The sequence below is a fragment of the Lepidochelys olivacea genome (genome assembly GCF_965140295.1).
Source record: "Lepidochelys olivacea isolate rLepOli2 genome assembly, chromosome: 1".
Classification (NCBI taxonomy): domain Eukaryota; kingdom Metazoa; phylum Chordata; order Testudines; family Cheloniidae; genus Lepidochelys; species Lepidochelys olivacea.
Genome location: NC_140411.1, coordinates 239,897,230 through 239,915,078, shown reverse-complemented (window position 1 = coordinate 239,915,078; position 17,849 = coordinate 239,897,230). Strand labels below are relative to the sequence as shown.

The following is a 17,849-nucleotide window of genomic DNA, read 5'->3' as shown; positions in this document are numbered from 1 at the left end:
CAACAAATCAAGCAACAGGGTGAAGAGAGGAAACGGAACAGTTAGGGTGAATACAAGAAAATTCCCTGCGAGATCTAGAACAGCTTCATAAGGGAAGTGGTGCATTTGGATTATTTTAAACTGAACAAAGCAGAAGTACAATGAACTGTTGGGAACAATCCACTACTGTAAGGGGGTGGAAGGACTATGGCATTAAAGATCATTATTACCCATTTCTAATTTCCATGATTCTGTGAAATTAGTGAAAACATGGACTTCTATTTTTTGATGTTGTTTCATTATTTCATGAAATCCTCCCAAATCTGGAGTGAATCATGCAAAACGTATTACGAACTTCTACTCAAAAATGTCCCAACAAGACCTGCTTAATTTTTTTTGTAAGTAGTTCCAAAACAAACAAACTGAAAATACATGCACTTGAGTTAGAAAAAAAACACAACAGATCTTTAAACAGAGTTTGCAAAACACTACACATACATGCTTCATTTCACACACACATAAAAACAGAATTTATTCAGAGGAAGAGCTCAAACATTACTGGAAAACAACTAGTGAGAGGCAAAGTTCATAAAAGACCTGATTCAAAGTCCAATGAGCTCAATGAAAAGACTCCCGTTGACTTATATGGATTACTGATCAGTCCCAAGTTTAAGTGAGTGCTCAAAATTTTGGATACTTATCCCAAGTACTTTATCTGAATGTACTGGGTTTTTCAATATTAGCCTGGATATATTACGAGACTAGTTTCACGAGAGATGCTCAGGTATCCCTAGACAGGCCAGAAATAGCATAAAAGGCTGCATCTTTCTTTTGTGTGATTTATGTGGACAGCACCTAGCACGAGAGCCTTGATTAGGACCTCCAGATGCCTCTGTAATACAAACACTAAACAATTGTAGATGAGCACTCTATTTTGAACTGGAAACTATAAATGCAGAGGTACAAGGAAATGAATAATGGGGAAACAGGTTAACCACAGAAAGTTTCAGTTGAAGTTTGGTTTGCATTTTGGATCAAAGTTTGGTTCAGGGGCAGGGCTGGGAATTCTGCTTTATCTTAACTGGCTTGCCCATCTCTAGAACCAACACAGCAGAAAGAAAAAACAAACTCTCCCAAAATATGGTATCTCCAGCTAAATATAAGCCATTGGCCTGTTACGATAGTATAAAAAAAACATATTTGGTCCTTATCCTACAAATCCTTATTCACATGAGTAATTAAATGGATGTAAAGAACCCTGGTAATTTACCATTGCAGTATTGGGCTCTGGTTGTGCTCCATGTATATAACGAGCAGATAAAATACTTCAACCCACCATTATGTAAAAGAAAAACAAAATTAGGCCAAAAGCTTAGACACAAGCATCAAATTTTTCTGTTGGTGCTCTAGGGCTATCGTTGAGAAATGATTGCTCCATAAATTCAAACAGCAAACACATGATTCTATGGCACCCACAATACCACACAGAGGTCTAGACCTATTCACTCAAAAATTGAGAGAAGTAGATATTATAGACTAATAGATATACATACAACACACAAAAAGGACAGAAACTAAAAGATACGCTAAAATTCACTCTCTGAGAAGGAATGAAGTTAACCCTACCTTAAATAATTCAAACTCCTTCTTTGGCATCAACAGCTATCAACATATGAAAGGTATTTGTAATTAAAATAAATGTACACCATACATATTAGGTTTCGAATATTTGATGTCTGTCAATCGGATAACAGAAACAGAAGATCCAAAGGAAAAGATTTGACCTATTATAAATTCTGTCAATTTTATTTTTATTTTAGACTCTACATAACAGAGAAATAAAGTTCAACTTATATAGAGCCAACAGGAATTTTGAGGTTGCAGTAGAATTTACAGATTTTTGTTGTTGTTCTGCTTTGAACCACCTTACCCTACTCCATCATTAAAAATATAAATGGATTTTCTTTCTAAGGAACAAAGGATACCTGTATGGTGTGACTGTATGCAGGTTCAGAATGTCCTAAACCAGGTTCCTGAGGTCGCAGTGGATCCAAGATGTTGTTTGGCACAAACCCTGCAAGGCCACTTTTATTTTGAACTTTCCACCATTGTTTTCGGTCATCGAGGATCTGAAATCATTTGATACAATAAGTCAAGTTAAAAGGTTGAATGACATTTATGTCAGGCTTGTTTTGAGGCTTGCATTGCAACACTTAAAGCAAAGCCCTGTCGTTGCCAGGATCTGGTCCAGCAACTGTCAGTTGTTCAGTCAGATTTAGTTCCTTCCTCATCACAGGCCTTTGCTCCCTCCCCACTTTCCATGATCCCTGTTTCTTTTTTAATTAGATTGATTGCAATCACCGGAGAGAGGGCACAAAGTTTCTACTGCCGTCTCAAATTGTGTCCGTTACAGGTCAACCTGATTAACAACATAAAAAAATTAATCTGTACACCAGATTTTGCTTAGGACAGAACATCATAGAGCTGCACGAACTGTTTGGTGACCTCTACACTGACATCATAAGAAGTAACCTAACCAAACCAAATCTTAGATGCATACCAGTCAACAGTCAGGGAGTAGCCCAAACATAGAATAGTGAACAAACATTATCTGAAATCATCCCATCTAGCTGCTTCATTAATATAGAAATACGTTGTTTATTGCTTTTAAACAGTCCGTGTTTCTAATACACATGCCTGACCAGTAATCATACAAGAAAAAGGACATTGAAGGGTATTTTTTTAATCTCATCTATAACTGATCATTAAGATTTAATAGAGGGAAAATGCATTTTTAATATAATTCACCTGCTTCCTCCAGTTCGTCCACTCACTCTGACCTAACTAGAAGACTTTTTTGTCTCCTTTTTGGTTTTATTTGGGTGTGTGGTGATTGTATTTATGGAACGTTGGCAGCTGGGTAATTGGGGATTTCTGGTGGCCGGTATGGGAACTCACTGCATTATGCTGCCTTTTATTAATTAAGCTAAGCCTGAAATAGATTATCCCTCATGCTCAATTCAGCTAAAGAATTATTCTAATCTCCACAGGAGGCAAATAAGACTCCCCACCAGTACAGAAATCAAATGCTTCCAACACAGTCAATAGCCGAGAACACTTTAGAAATACAAATAATTGATTATAGTGCCAAGACACAGCTCTTATTGGTGCCTCAAAGAAATTATTGTAGACCACCCTTTGTATCATCATAATTAATATTTACACTTAGTAGCGTTTAGAGGTTTAACTCAGGACTCAGGTGCCAGTGTAGCTGGCACTATACTTACAGATATAAATACAAAGTTCCTCCCCCAAAAGACCTTATAGCCTAACCAGTGATCTATGAAGGCTTGAGGGAGAGGGACATAAATAAAAAAAGAATATATTTGATTAAGTACCATTTTTTTTTAAATTATATATTATGAAGTACCAACCATCTCTTTCTGTCCCTCAGTAGCTGCGGCTACACTTGAAGCTCAGGGTGCGATTCCCGGCTTGAATGGACATAACTCATCCAAGCGCTCGCTGAGCTCGTGTGCCAACGGTCGCACAGCCATGGCAGCACAGGCAGCCTCAAGTGGTGGCATGGGTTCGCTGTCCTGCATACTGGTAGATTTGTACTTGGGTGGCTAGCGCATGCTGCTGCCATGCAACTGGGGCTACACGGTTTGCGAGCTCGCACATGTAGGTCTACTCCAACTGGGAATATCACACCCCAGCTCCAAATGCAGACATAGCCCATAAGCGCTTCGTTTCTTTGAGGCACTTAACAAAGGTGGGATGTGGAATAGAAAAAAAGAGTAGTGATCTTAAAGATCAGTTCATATCGGGCATTCCCCATGTAAGGGGCATAGTGGAAGTAAGCAGAGATATACATGTGTGAGAAGAGGACACACCCTTAAAGGTGAACATATGCACTCTAAACTGCTGGCCAAGGATAGTAATAACCTAAGGATATCATGACATTTTGGGAAGGTAAATAGTTGGGGAGACAGCATTGCTCCAAGAATAGGGAACTGGGCTGGTAGTCAGAGGTCCCAGGTTTGACTCTGCCACTGCTATGCAAGAACTCGGGCAAGAACTTTATCTCTTTGTGCCTCTGTTTCTCCTTCCCCCTTTTGCCTGGCTTGTCTATTTAGATTGTAATCTTTTCAAGTGAGAGACTGTCCCTCGCTATGTGTATGAACAATGACTGGAAGAATGGGGTCTCTAGACTTGTTATTCAAAGATTTTTAATATTAAAATTCATATTGCAGAAGGCTGTGAAATCCCACCCAACTATTAAAGAGATGAGGTCTATAGCAACAAGTGATAGGTCAGCATGGAATCCCCATGCATCTTGACTAAGATACAAAATAACTGAACTTTCCATATTCCTACAGAAGAATTCAGACTAGTGTGTCAGAAGTCATCACCCCAAACATTCAGACTGCCCACAGAGAGGACACCATCAGTTCTGGGAAGTATTAGAAATTTCATTTCTGTGTACTACATTACCTCTAAAATATCATCCTTCAAGACAGAAAGTTCACTGTGGTTTCTTGCCACAAAGTCATACTTGGATTTGGCATATCTCTTGGGCTGTGCCTTACCGTGTGCTTCATAATTTCTACAAAGCAAACAACCCAACCATTATTCTGCTAGACTTTCAAGAGAAGCAAGCAATTTAAAAAATAAAACATTTAAGCAAGCTGTATCCTGATAATCTATTTTAGGACACTTAATTGCCATAGAATTTACCAATGCACACTATAATCACCCATTACAACATTAACGAGCCAGCAAAAGACAAAAAGTATTAATTGAGTTTCACAGACCTCAAGAGTTGGTAACAATGGTTAGCTCAGAACTTGCAGTAAGTACTGTAATAATTTAGAGATTAGCAGATGTCACTGCATTAAAGTAAATCAATTCAATGCATCCGATTTATAGCTGTATTCCTGTAAAGGATTATACTGGATTTAATAGTCTTGTGTAATAAAGCAAACTGATATATTGGGAAAGGTTTACAATTTGTAGTAATTTACAAAGCATCTTATGTGCTTAAAGAAAGATTGCACTCTCTAGAGTGCATCACAATTTACATTTCAAATTACTTGTTTGTAATGTCTCCATGACTGCAGACAGAATGAATAATTTTCAGCATTAAATCCAATCAAACTAAATTGCCAATGTCAAAAATACTTGCCCACCACAGGTAAATTTTCTTATTTGTCCATAAAGCACTACGTAAACTAATAGCCCAGAGTCATTAGCTCAAGCAAGAATTAAAAATGACTTATGAGCAGTTAAAGGTAAAATTCATATAAAATTTAGTGGGATGAAGAATACAGAGTACAACACTCTCGTTCCTCAAGGAAAGATCTGTTCAGATTCCTTTTGGAAAGTGAGCTAGTGGGTTCTCAGATGTACAACCAAGTCTTTGAGGTCAAAAGCTAACCCCCTCACCCCCCCCAAAAAAAAAACTTCTAAAAGAAACAAAAGCAATATGCACCTAACGCAAATGACATGCACATCAAAACCACCATGTAGAAGAGTTAATGAACTAATGGATAATATAAACAGTAAACAAATAATGACTTTGAAATGCTGGACATAACATCACACCATGGAGAGGTAAATGAATTTTTACTGTTGGCAGTTTGCTGATTGTAACTACTGATCCCAAGTACATCCTTGAGTACTCCAGTAGTTACCTAGCTATTTTTGGCTGTGGAGAACTGTCTCACTTTACTTGAAGAGCAGAACAAAGGCATAGTCATATTTAGATTGTAAATCTATATATAGGTTTGAAAGAAAAAACAATACACTGAAAGCAATTAGCACATGTAAGGGAGGAAAGGAAAACATGATATGAACAATGTTCATACCCATAACCATAATTTAGTCATTACAATGTCAAAGGAGAGGATAGCAATCCCAGTTTTGCCTATTTTGTACTCACTTTTAAGCCACCTTATTGGTTTACAGTTTCTGATTGCCTTCTTGTCATTTCATTGAATGACTAATGCCCTCCTGATAGTCCTTACACATTTTTGTGCTGCCTTTTCAAACTCATCCCCCTATCTGCAGTTTCTAACCCTCGCTCCAATTACTCTCCCAATAGAAAAAAAAAATCCAGGTGGGATTTTCAAAAGCTTTCAGTTCAGCTTTAACTCTGCTCCTGTTGAAACGAGTGGTAAATTTCCTTGAGCAGAGAAAGGCCAGTGAAAATCCCACCTTTCAAATCTAGCTCCAGGATCCTCCCACTCTATTTATGCTTGATGATTCCCTGTGAAACCTGCCCACTGCACATGCACCTTCACTGAGGCTCCACCACATTACCAATTAGATACGATGTAGTTATAATCAACTTGCATTTTCCTATGTAGGCTGCGGTTGCAAGGCTTTCTGAGATACTATGTTACAAATGTTGGTGCAAAAAATAAGCTTATTTTTTGCATCAATATTTGTAACATAGTATCCCAGAAAGCACAATCAAGCACAAGTAGACTGGGAGGCTCTTGGAGCTGGATTTACATGTATGCTGAAACACCACACAACTTCATTAGAAAGCATAGTCACTAGTCATTCTGTGTCAGAGTGATGATGTAAACCATGCATCCCAGGTGTCCACTACTGATGTACTGTGAGATCAAAAGTCAACTGCCTTCCACCACCAAGAAGCGTATGTTAGTAGCCTCCCATTGCACACCCTAGCCCGTTAGTGAATTAGCCCGTTAGTTGGCTCATTCAATTTAAGCGACCTTCTCCCTTTCTCTCTCTTTTCTTTTTTTAAATAGGGGATTACATGGAACCCTTCTTTGTCAAAGAAGTTTACAGCAGCAGTTTGTGGTCCGGCAGCCACTATCCACTCGCCTTCCGTTACAAAAACTAACTTTGAAGTGCTGAAAAATTACCAATTTAGCTTCTATCGATAAAAAGCGAGTTAGAAGTAGCTAAGGATACGCAACCTGTAACTGAAATGGGCAGTTTGTTTTCTTCTTCTCAAGGCTACCCTTCCCCCTTCCACTTAAGCTCTCCCACCTCTCCACAATTGCTTCAGCACATAATTTTGAATTCAGCCAGTTAACACAACAGTTATAAGAATTCTGCCACCATCCCCCCTCCACACACACACACAGAGCTAAGACCTTGTCTACACAGGAAAATGGTATCAAATATATAGTTGTACCAGTATGTCAAGGTTCCTCCCCCACTCTGAACTCTAGGGTACAGATGTGGGGACCTGCATGAAAAACCTCCTAAGCTTATCTTTACCAGCTTAGGTCAAAACTTCCCCAAGGTACAAAATATTCCACCCTTTGTCCTTGGATTGGCTGCTACCACCACCAAACAAATACTGGTTACTGGGGAAGAGCTGTTTGGACACGTCTTCCCCCCCAAAATACTTCCCAAAACCTTGCACCCCACTTTCTGGACAAGGTTTGGTAAAAAGCCTCACCAATTTGCCTAGGTGACTACAGACCCAGACCCTTGGATCTTAAGAACAATGAACAATCCTCCCAACACTTGCACCCCCCCTTTCCTGGGAAATGTTGGATAAAAAGCCTCACCAACTTGCATAGGTGACCACAGACCCAAACCCTTGGATCTGAGAACAATGAAAAAGCATTCAGTTTTCTTACAAGAAGACTTTTAATAGAAATAGAAGTAAATAGAAATAAAGAAATCCCCCCTGTAAAATCAGGATGGTAGATACCTTACAGGGTAATTAGATTCAAAACATAGAGAACCCCTCTAGGCAAAACCTTAAGTTACAAAAAAGATACACAGACAGAAATAGTTATTCTATTCAGCACAATTCTTTTCTCCACCATTTAAAGAAATCATAATCTAACACATACCTAGCTAGCTTACTTACTAAAAGTTCTAAGACTCCATTCCTGGTCTATCCCCGACAAAGGCAGCATAAAGACAGACACACAGACCCTTTGTTTCTCTCCCTTCTCCCAGCTTTTGAAAGTATCTTGTCTCCTCATTGGTCATTTTGGTCAGGTGCCAGCGAGGTTACCTTTAGCTTCTTAACCCTTTACAGGTGAGAGGAGTTTTTCCTCTGGCCAGGAGGGATTTACCCTTCCCTTTACAATCCCACTGTGTGGGCATTTTTATTCTGGAGAAGAGTGACTTTTTTCCACTTAGCTTAAACCTCTTCCCAAGTAACATAAGCTAAACCAAAAATAATGCACTTTTGTAGAGGAATGAGTGTCTACGTTTGACTATATTTATGTATAGTTGGACTATATATATATATATATATAACTATTTGTTTACATTTACACCTTCACTTCTACCAGTATAACCTTCCCATACAGACACGGTCTAACTGGAGAACCCAACATCACATATCCAAGGTGCTGATTGTAATCTACTCAGACAAAGCTGAAGGGATGGGAAGGGAATAGCTCCTTTGTGCAAAAACACTCCCTTACACTGTGCTTGGTCACCACTTGTTACAATTTCAGAGCTGTATGTATAATTCCACACTGAGCACAGGGAAAAGAAAGATTTGATTCCTATTCTAAACATGGGTGTTAAGAATCAAAACTGGGGGTGGAGTGGGGGAGTAACAAAAAATTCCAAGGAATGGCAAAGCAATTCTTTGTATTTCCAAAAAGAGTAAATGGCATTCTACATTTGGAAACAAACCAAAAATAGGTTATGTTATGTCCATATTAAAAGATCCTGTGTTCTGATTCAGTCTGATAACGCTCAGAATTCCACTTCCATTAATTTATTGCTTTTGACAGAAGCACCCATTTAACAGTGTATACAAAGGGGACTTTAAATGGGTGCTCATGCAGAGAGTACTCTAAAGGAGCTTTATATAATCAGCACTAAATAAAGTCAAGCCAAGCACCATATTACAAGGAGGACTTTCTCCTTTAGGAAATGACGCACACTCCGGACATAGAAATAGAAGAACAAACAGAGACACCTCCACCCCAATAGTGATAAATTGGGACAGTTATCCACAGCTCTATACATGATGTCCATTCAGTGTTACCTATCTACATGTCGGCTAACAGTTTGTTTAAAGGCAGCAACAGCTGCCCCCTGGTCCAGCAGAGGCCCTCTTTTGTAAACTGTGTTACTGAATGCATACCCATCAGATGGAGGATAGTCTGGGACACTGGGATGCTGGAAAACAGAAAACAAAAGGGATTAACGTCATACACAAAGACAGCAGTAGTTATTTAACTGATTACAGCAACATCATCTGACACCTGTAGGTTCTCCGTCAGCATTCCCATTCCCTTGTTCTCTGGCGTTTGTTATTCTGACATGAAAATTTAATTATTTGTGCATTTTCATACTTGAACAAAGAAATCAGAAGCATGAGAATAAAGAATTTGCATCCTAACTCAACCTATTACTTGAATAGTGCAGCTGATATTCTTCATCAAGACCGTTCTTTGGGGTACAATCCACATTATCACTTAAACATCCCTACAGCAGCTGAGTTTTATACACAGTGACTGGATATGTTAACAAAACAAGCTACATCAGGCTTTAAGCCTTGTTTCTGGTTGCAGACGTTCTAACTCAGATAAACTACACACAATGCTGAGTATGTGTCTGGAATAAGAGCTATTCAGTAACATTACCTTATTTTAGGAGTACATAATCTTATTCTCTAAGGTCCCAGTTCTGCCACCCTTACATTGAGTAATACCTTGCTCTGCAAGTATCCTAATGAAGTCAGTAGAGCTGTGTAGACAGAAAGGTACTACCCAATGGGAGTAGGGGTGGCAGATTCAGGATTTAAATAAATCAATTTTATGTGAATGTGTCAACAGCATATAGAAATATTAAAATCTTTGCTGAAGACTGAAAAGTACATTTGGAGGGTCTAGGTGGTCTTGTTGAATGGCTGCCACTGTATACATGCCAATAACCCAATGTACATCCAATGATGATATTTTTAATGCTGTTAATATAATTATACCATCACCCAGTTCCAAAAAGCAGAGCTATACACTAAGGAGTTAATTTCTGGGGATTCTTACATGTAGGCAGTTGAAGCCACTTATTTTAGGCCTCCCTTCCTCCTGCTACCATCAAAACAAACTAATATGGCACTGATAAAGTAGCAGAGTCTAGTGAACCGAGTACAAACTTGGGAGCCAGGAGCTGCCAAAAATCTGAGCCTGGCTCTGATTGTTACTTGCTATGTGACTTTGGGCAAATCACATACCCTGTCTGCGCCTCAGTTTTCTCCTTCTGACAAATTCCTCACAATACCCCTCTGAAGTAGGTAAGTATTATCATCACCAAAATTTGAAAATGTTTGTAGAGTAACAGCAATATTACAAAAACCTAGAAACACCATCAAGTGTTCCATGGCTTAGAGTATGTATGCAAGAAACTGGGAAATAGTAAGTCACCTTAGTTCACAGACAAAATTATTTGTGTTGTGGTAGCCCCCATGGACTCCAATCAAGATTGGCTCCCCTCTGTGATCTGTGCTACATAAGGGCAGAGGAAAACAGTCCCTGCCCCCCAAAATTCACAATCCAAGGAAAAGAGCCTAACAGCACAGCAACAATCATATGCAAATCTATAGCGTTTCCATCATAGTTTCTCATTTGAAATAATTATTATTGAACTGACTGCACATGCAACCCTTTCAGTGGAAACACAGTGTATACAACTGTATCTTAAAATTCAGGGATGGGAAACGTTCTCATGAATCAATCTCTGATCCACGTTGCTTGACACCAGATCAATCCCTAGTTGCAAAGGTTAGGAGCTGTAACCATGGGAGCAGCAATCATATCATTATTTAACACTGAGTAGCATTTTTTTTTGGAAAAGGATGCCCTGTAGGAAGAAAGGAACCCCAGGCGGATGAGGTTTGAGCTGTGTTATGCTGGTACCTGCCTAACAATGGATCAGTGTCAGTGATTGTTAATGGGATCTCTTGTCATGAAAAGGGGGAGAGCTCACATATTGCTCCAATTACCAGCGGACTACCTGGTAAGAGTGACATAAAATGAAGAAAAATGGATGCACTTCAGGGAGATACTGATAGGAAAATACATATTTTCACCATCATGTCCCATCTGATTTTTCTCTTCTGCTATTGTCAAGTATAACCATTCAGCAAAACAGATAACTGGTTATTAAGGCAGCATTTAGGTATCACCTTCTATATTGTCTTTATAGTATACACAAACAACATTTGGCCCTTCATCGTATCATTCGTCTGAGAACCCTAAAGCACTTCATAAGTATTAAGCCCTGGTCTACACTAGGACTTTAGGTCGAATTTAGCAGCATTAAATCGATGTAAACCTGCACCCGTCCGCAAGATGAAGCCCTTTTTTTCAACTTAAAGGGCTCTTAAAATCGATTTCCTTACTCCACCCCTGACAAGTGGATTAGCGCTTAAATCGGTCTTGCCGGGTCGAATTTGGGTACTGTGGACACAATTCGAGGGTATTGGCCTCCGGGAGCTATCCCAGAGTGCTCCATTGTGACCGCTCTGGACAGCACTCTCAACTCAGATGCACTGGCCAGGTAGACAGGAAAAGAACCGCGAACTTGTGAATCTCATTTCCTGTTTGGCCAGCGTGGCAAGCTGCAGGTGACCATGCAGAGCTCATCAGCAGAGGTGACCATGATGGAGTCCCAGAATCGCAAAAGAGCTCCAGCATGGACTAAACGGGAGGTACGGGATCTGATCGCTGTTTGGGGAGAGGAATCCGTGCTATCAGAACTCCGTTCCAGTTTTCGAAATGCCAAAACCTTTGTCAAAATCTCCCAGGGCATGACGGACAGAGGCCATAACAGGGACCCGAAGCAGTGCCGCGTGAACCTGAAGGAGCTGAGGCAAGCCTACCAGAAAACCAGAGAGGCGAACGGCCGCTCCGGGTCAGAGCCCCAAACATGCCCCTTCTATGATGAGCTGCGTGCCATTTTAGGGGGTTCAGCCACCACTACCCCAGCCGTGTTGTTTGACTCCTTCAATGTAGATGGGAGGCAATATGGAAGCAGGTTTTGGGCACGAAGAAGATGATGATGATGATGATGAGGTTGTAGATAGCTCACAGCAAGCAAGCGGAGAAACCGGTTTTCCCGACAGCCAGGAACTGTTTCTCACCCTGGACCTGGAGCCAGTACCCCCTGAACCCACCCAAGGCTGCCTCCTGGACCCATCAGGCGGAGAAGGGACCTCTGGTGAGTGTACCTTTTAAAATACTATACATGGTTTAAAAGCAAGCATGTGAAAGGATTACTTTGCCCTGGCATTCGCGGTTCTTCTGGATGTACTCCCAAAGCCTTTGCAAAAGGTTTCTGGGGAGGGCAGCCTTATTGCATCCTTCATGGTAGGACACTTTACCACACCAGGCCAGTAACACGTACTCGGGAATCATTGTAGAACAAAGCATTGCAGTGTATGTTTGCTGGCATTCAAACAACGTCTGTTTTTTATCTCTCTGTGTTATCCTCAGGAGAGTGAGACATAATTCATGGTCACCTGGTTGAAATAGAGTGCTTTTCTTCAGGGGACACTCAGAGGAGCCCATTCCTGCTGGGCTGTTTGCCTGTGGCTAAACAGAAATGTTCCCCGCTGTTAGCCACGGGGAGGGTTGAGGGGGTAGCCACGCGGTGGGGGGAGGCAAAATGAACCTTGTAACGAAAGCACATGTGCTATGTATGTAATGTTAACAGCAAGGTTTACCCTGAAAGGGTGTAGCCACTGTTTTATAAAATGTGTCTTTTTAAATACCGCTGTCCCTTTTTTATTCTCCACCAGCAGCATGTGTTTCAATGATCACAGATCTTCTGCTTCCCAGAGGCTAGTGAAGCTTAGAAAGAAAAAAAAAACACACTCGCGATGAAATGTTCTCCGAGCTCATGCTGTCCTCCCACACTGACAGAGCACAGACGAATGCGTGGAGGCAAATAATGTCAGAGTGCAGGAAAGCACAAAATGACCGGGAGGAGAGGTGGCGGGCTGAAGAGAGTAAGTGGCGGGCTGAAGAGAGGGCTGAAGCTCAAATGTGGCGGCAGCGTGATGAGAGGAGGCAGGATTCAATGCTGAAGCTGCTGGAGGACGAAACCAGTATGCTCCAGTGTATGGTTGAGCTGCAGCAAAGGCAGCTGGAGCACAGTCTGCCACTGCAGCCCCTCTGAAACCAACTGCCCTCCTCCCCAAGTTCCATAGCGTCCACACCCAGACGCCCAAGAACGTGGTGGGGGGGCCTCCGGCCAACCAGCCACTCCACCACAGAGGATTGCCCCAAAAAAAGAAGGCTGTCATTCAATAAATTTTAAAGTTGTAAACTTTTAAAGTGCTGTGCTTAAAGTGCTGTGTGGCATTTTCCTTCCCTCCTCCACCACCCCTCCTGGGCTACCTTGGTAGTCATCCCCCTATTTGTGTGATCAATGAATAAAGAATGCATGAATGTGAAGCAACAATGACTTTATTGCTTCTGCAAGCGGTGATTGAAGGGAGGAGGGGAGGGTGGTTAGCTTACAGGGAAGTAGAGTGAACCAAGGGGCGGGGGGTTTCATCAAGGAGAAACAAACAGAACTTTCACACCGTAGCCTGTCCAGTCATGAAACTGGTTTTCAAAGCTTCTCTGATGCGTACCGTGCCCTCCTGTGCTCTTCTAACCGCCCTGGTGTCTGGCTGCGCGTAACCAGCAGCCAGGCGATTTGCCTCAACTTCCCACCCTGCCATAAACGTCTCCCCCTTACTCTCACAGATATTGTGGAGCACACAGCAAGCACTAATAACAGTGGGAATATTGGTTTCGCTGAGGTCTAAGCGAGTCAGTAAACTGCGCCAGCGTGCCTTTAAACGTCCAAATGCACATTCTACCACCATTCTGCACTTGCTCAGCCTGTAGTTGAACAGCTCCTGACCACTGTCCAGGCTGCCTGTGTACGGCTTCATGAGCCATGGCATTAAGGGGTAGGCTGGGTCCCCAAGGATACATATAGGCATTTCAACATCCCCAACAGTTATTTTCTGGTCTGGGAATAAAGTCCCTTCCTGCAGCTTTTGAAACAGACCAGAGTTCCTGAAGATGCGAGCGTCATGTACCTTTCCCGGCCATCCCACGTTGATGTTGGTGAAACTTCCCTTGTGATCCACCAGAGCTTGCAGCACTATCGAAAAGTACCCCTTGCGGTTTATGTACTCGGCGGCTTGGTGCTCCGGTGCCAACATAGGGATATGGGTTCCGTCTATGGCCCCACCACAGTTAGGGAATCCCATTGCAGCAAAGCCATCCACTATGACCTGCACATTTCCCAGGGTCGCTACCCTTGATATCAGCAGATCTTTGATTGCGTGGGGCTACTTGATTAACAGCAGCCCCAACAGTAGATTTGCCCACTCCATATTGATTCCCAACTGACCGGTAGCTGTCTGGCGTTGCACGCTTCCACAGGGCTATCTCAACTCATCTTGGTATTCATGCGCCTCAGGGCAGGGGAAAGCAAGTCACAAAGTTCCATGAAAGTGCCCTTACGCATGCGAAAGTTTCGCAGCCACTGGGAATCGTCCCAGACCTGCAACACTATGCGGTCCCACCAGTCTGTGCTTGTTTCCCGAGTCCAGAATCCGCGTTCCACAGCATGAACCTGCCCCATTAGCACCATGATGCATGCATTGGCAGGGCCTATGCTTTCAGAGAAATCTGTGTCCATGTCCTGATCACTCACGTGACTGCGCTGCCGTTGCCTCCTCACCCGGTATCGCTTTGCCCGGTTCTGGTGCTGCATATACTGCTGGATAATGCGTGTGGTGTTTAATGTGCTCCTAATTGCAAAAGTGAGCTGAGCGGCCTCCATGCTTGCCTTGGTATGGCGTCCGCACAGAAAAAAGGCGCAGAACTATTGTCTGCCGTTGCTCTGACGGAGGGAGGGGCGACTGACAACACGGCTTACAGGGTTGGCTTCAAGGAGCTAAAATCAACAAAGGGGGTGTCTTTACATCAAGGAGTATTTCAGGCAGGACTTCACGGAGGGTTCCAATAAGAAATGGTGCACCTAAGTTATTGTTCTTATTGGAACGAGGAGGTTAGCTTGGCCTCTGATTGATACATGGCTAGATTTACCTCACTGCACCTTCTCTGTGAGTGACTGCAGTGTGACCCAGAGGAATGAGTCCCCTAGACAGGGGAGGAGGCAAATGAGTACAAAACAAATCTGGTCTATTTCTTGTTTTGATCCACTCCATCTATCTTTTACATCTTTGGCTGGCAGCAGACGGTGCAGAAGGACTGCATGCCATCCACATCTCATGGCTGCTCGGCAGAAGATGGTACAGTACGACTGCTAGCCATCCTCATCTCTTGCCTGCCCGGCAGAAGATGGTACAGTACGACTGCTAGCAGTCCGTATCACCTGCCTGCTCACCATAAGAAGATTCAATAGGACTGACTGCAGGACTAAAGATAATGACCTGGTCAAGTCACTCCAAATTTAGTCCCTGCGCCCATGTCTGCCCAGGCGCTCCCAGCCGACGTGGCCAGGAGCACCTCTGACACGACGAGGACGGCTACCAGTTGTATTGCACCGTCTGCTGCCAGAAGGCAATGGGTTGCTGCTACTGTGTAGCAAAGCCGTACCACATCTGCCAGCACCCAGGAGACATAGGGTGACGGTTACCTAAGCGGGCTCCATGCTTGCCATGGTATGGCGTCTGCACAGGTAACTCAGGAAAAAAGGCGCAAAACGATTGTCTGCCCTTGCTTTCACGGAGGGGAGGGAGGGACCGGGGGCCTGACGATATGTACCCAGAACCACCCACGACAATGTTTTAGCCCCATCAGGCATTGGGATCTCAACCCAGAATTCCAATGGGCAGTGGAGACTGCGGGAACTGTGGGATAGCTATCCACAGTGCAATGCTCCGGAAATCGACTCTAGCCTCGGTACTGTGGAAGCACTCCGCCGAGTTAATGCACTTAGAGCATTTTCTGTGGGGACACACACACTCGAATATATAAAACCGATTTCTAAAAAACCGACTTCTATAAATTCGACCTTATTCCGTAGTGTAGACATACCCTAAGTCTCAACACCTCTGTGAGAGAGGTATTATGAGAGCCATGCTGCCAGTGGGGAAGCCAAGGTATAGCAAGTTTAAATGATTTGCCCTAGACCACACAGTGATTCAGTGGCAGAGTCAGAAATTGACGAGTCCTGCCTCAGTGTTGCAAGCTTCATTATGACAAACTTTATTTCTTTTTCCTAATCAACCAAACAATTACCAATCAAGACAACAAAACGTTATAGGAGCTTAAAGGAGTGCAATCAACTTAAAAATCACACTTCTATCTGGAATATTTTTTAACTTAATACAACTACAAATGATACCTATGATGATTATGTCTAAAAGATTAGAAGACACCATTCTCTGTTTTCTCAGATTGTTTATTTTGCATTTTCACACAGAAAACAAGGAGAGAAAAGCATTAAATTAAAAAAGGAAAGTGTGATTTTAAAACAACAAAATGTCAGAGGGACTGAAGGGCAGCTTAAGTATTAGGGAAATAGTCAGGCGGTGTTCAGAATAAGTGAATGGGAAACATGTCTGACGTCTTCAGGAGACTATGTCCTTTGGGATACTTCTTATCCTACCTTGTTCATCTCCCTGCCTGCGACCCTGGACAGCCATATCTTTATATAGACATCTCTGCCACAAAAACATTTGCCAACCCACAATGTATTGGCATTTCTTAAGAAAGTAGCATTCATGTTAAATATATGAAACAGACAAAGGGCCCCAGAGACAGGTACAGCCAAAAAGATTGATTTAACCTATAAGCCCTAAATGATAAATATATGTTTTTACATACTGGAAAATGCCTTTTCAACAAACAAAATCAGCCAAAAACTGATTTTTTAATTTTTTTCCCCATAATGAAACCCTGAAAAATTCCAGGAAAGTGATGAAAACAAACATTTGTTTTCTTGAAAACTCTTCATGCAAAATAAAGGACATTTCCCAACCACCTCTCAATTAAACTTTGAGGGGGCTGATGGTAGGGGACTCGCCCTAAAAGCCCTTTCACTCTGGAGTACATGTCCATCCTTGGTTTCCCAGAGCTCAGATTTGCTAACCTTCTCAATGTGCCCATCTGTTTATTAAGAGTTTGAAGGAGGACCAAGGGGATGGGAGTGGAGGGGGTTGTTCATGAGCCTGAATGTTTTAGTGGGCAAATACAGTTAGCTATATTTCACACACAGACTATTATATTAGATAATATTGTGTCACTTTGAGAGAGCTATGGGAGTTGAGCACACATATCGGAGGGAAAAAAAGGATCTTTAGGCCCTGGATTCCACTTTGAATTTAAGACAGTAGGAAAAATCTCCATCGAGTTCAATGGAACCATGATAAGACCCTGTATTTTAGCCACTGCACGAGCCTGGCTTTTACCTGTTGCACAGTCTAAATCTAGACTAATGCTACTGACTTCACTGGAGTTATTCCCAATTTACACTGGTGCGAATGACATTAGAATCTAGCTCCATGGGCACTTCATTAGCAGCAACACCATTCCACAGTGCAACTCTTAGACGGTTTTGTTCATGGAGTGAACGGTTGGTCTGGTCTCCCACCTACTTTACAAAATACCGTAGCAATTAACCTACCTCAGCTGACATTCTTTTCATTTCGTGTTTCCGTTGGTGCTCTGCAACATTTGCAACAGACTCAGCCAACTGATTTAGTTCTTGTTCATTTGGAGCTCCCATGAAACTCAGCAAAGGAGGCTCCCAACCATTTCTGAAGCGTGGGATATAGGGTGGAATAAACTGATCTTTGGGCCAGTCCACTCTGTATAAAGAAGTCAGAGGCATATATCAAGATCTGCACCAAGTTATTATCAATAGTCAATCCT

At 42.2% G+C, this 17,849-nt stretch overlaps 1 protein-coding gene across 5 annotated transcripts in view; it reads right to left on the bottom strand.

The window, feature by feature from the left end:
* EPS8 (EGFR pathway substrate 8, signaling adaptor) overlaps positions 1–17,849 on the bottom strand; it is a 221,879-nt gene that overhangs the window by 28,003 nt on the left and 176,027 nt on the right. For all 5 annotated transcript variants that reach the window (XM_084628824.1, XM_084628823.1, XM_084628826.1 and 2 more), the window contains 4 exons: positions 17,602–17,785; positions 9,086–9,120; positions 4,477–4,588; positions 1,965–2,108 (listed from right to left, as the gene is read on the bottom strand). In XM_084628824.1, the coding sequence (XP_084484950.1) occupies positions 1,965–2,108; positions 4,477–4,588; positions 9,086–9,120; positions 17,602–17,785 (475 nt within the window). The remainder of the gene's footprint in view (positions 1–1,964; positions 2,109–4,476; positions 4,589–9,085; positions 9,121–17,601; positions 17,786–17,849) is intronic.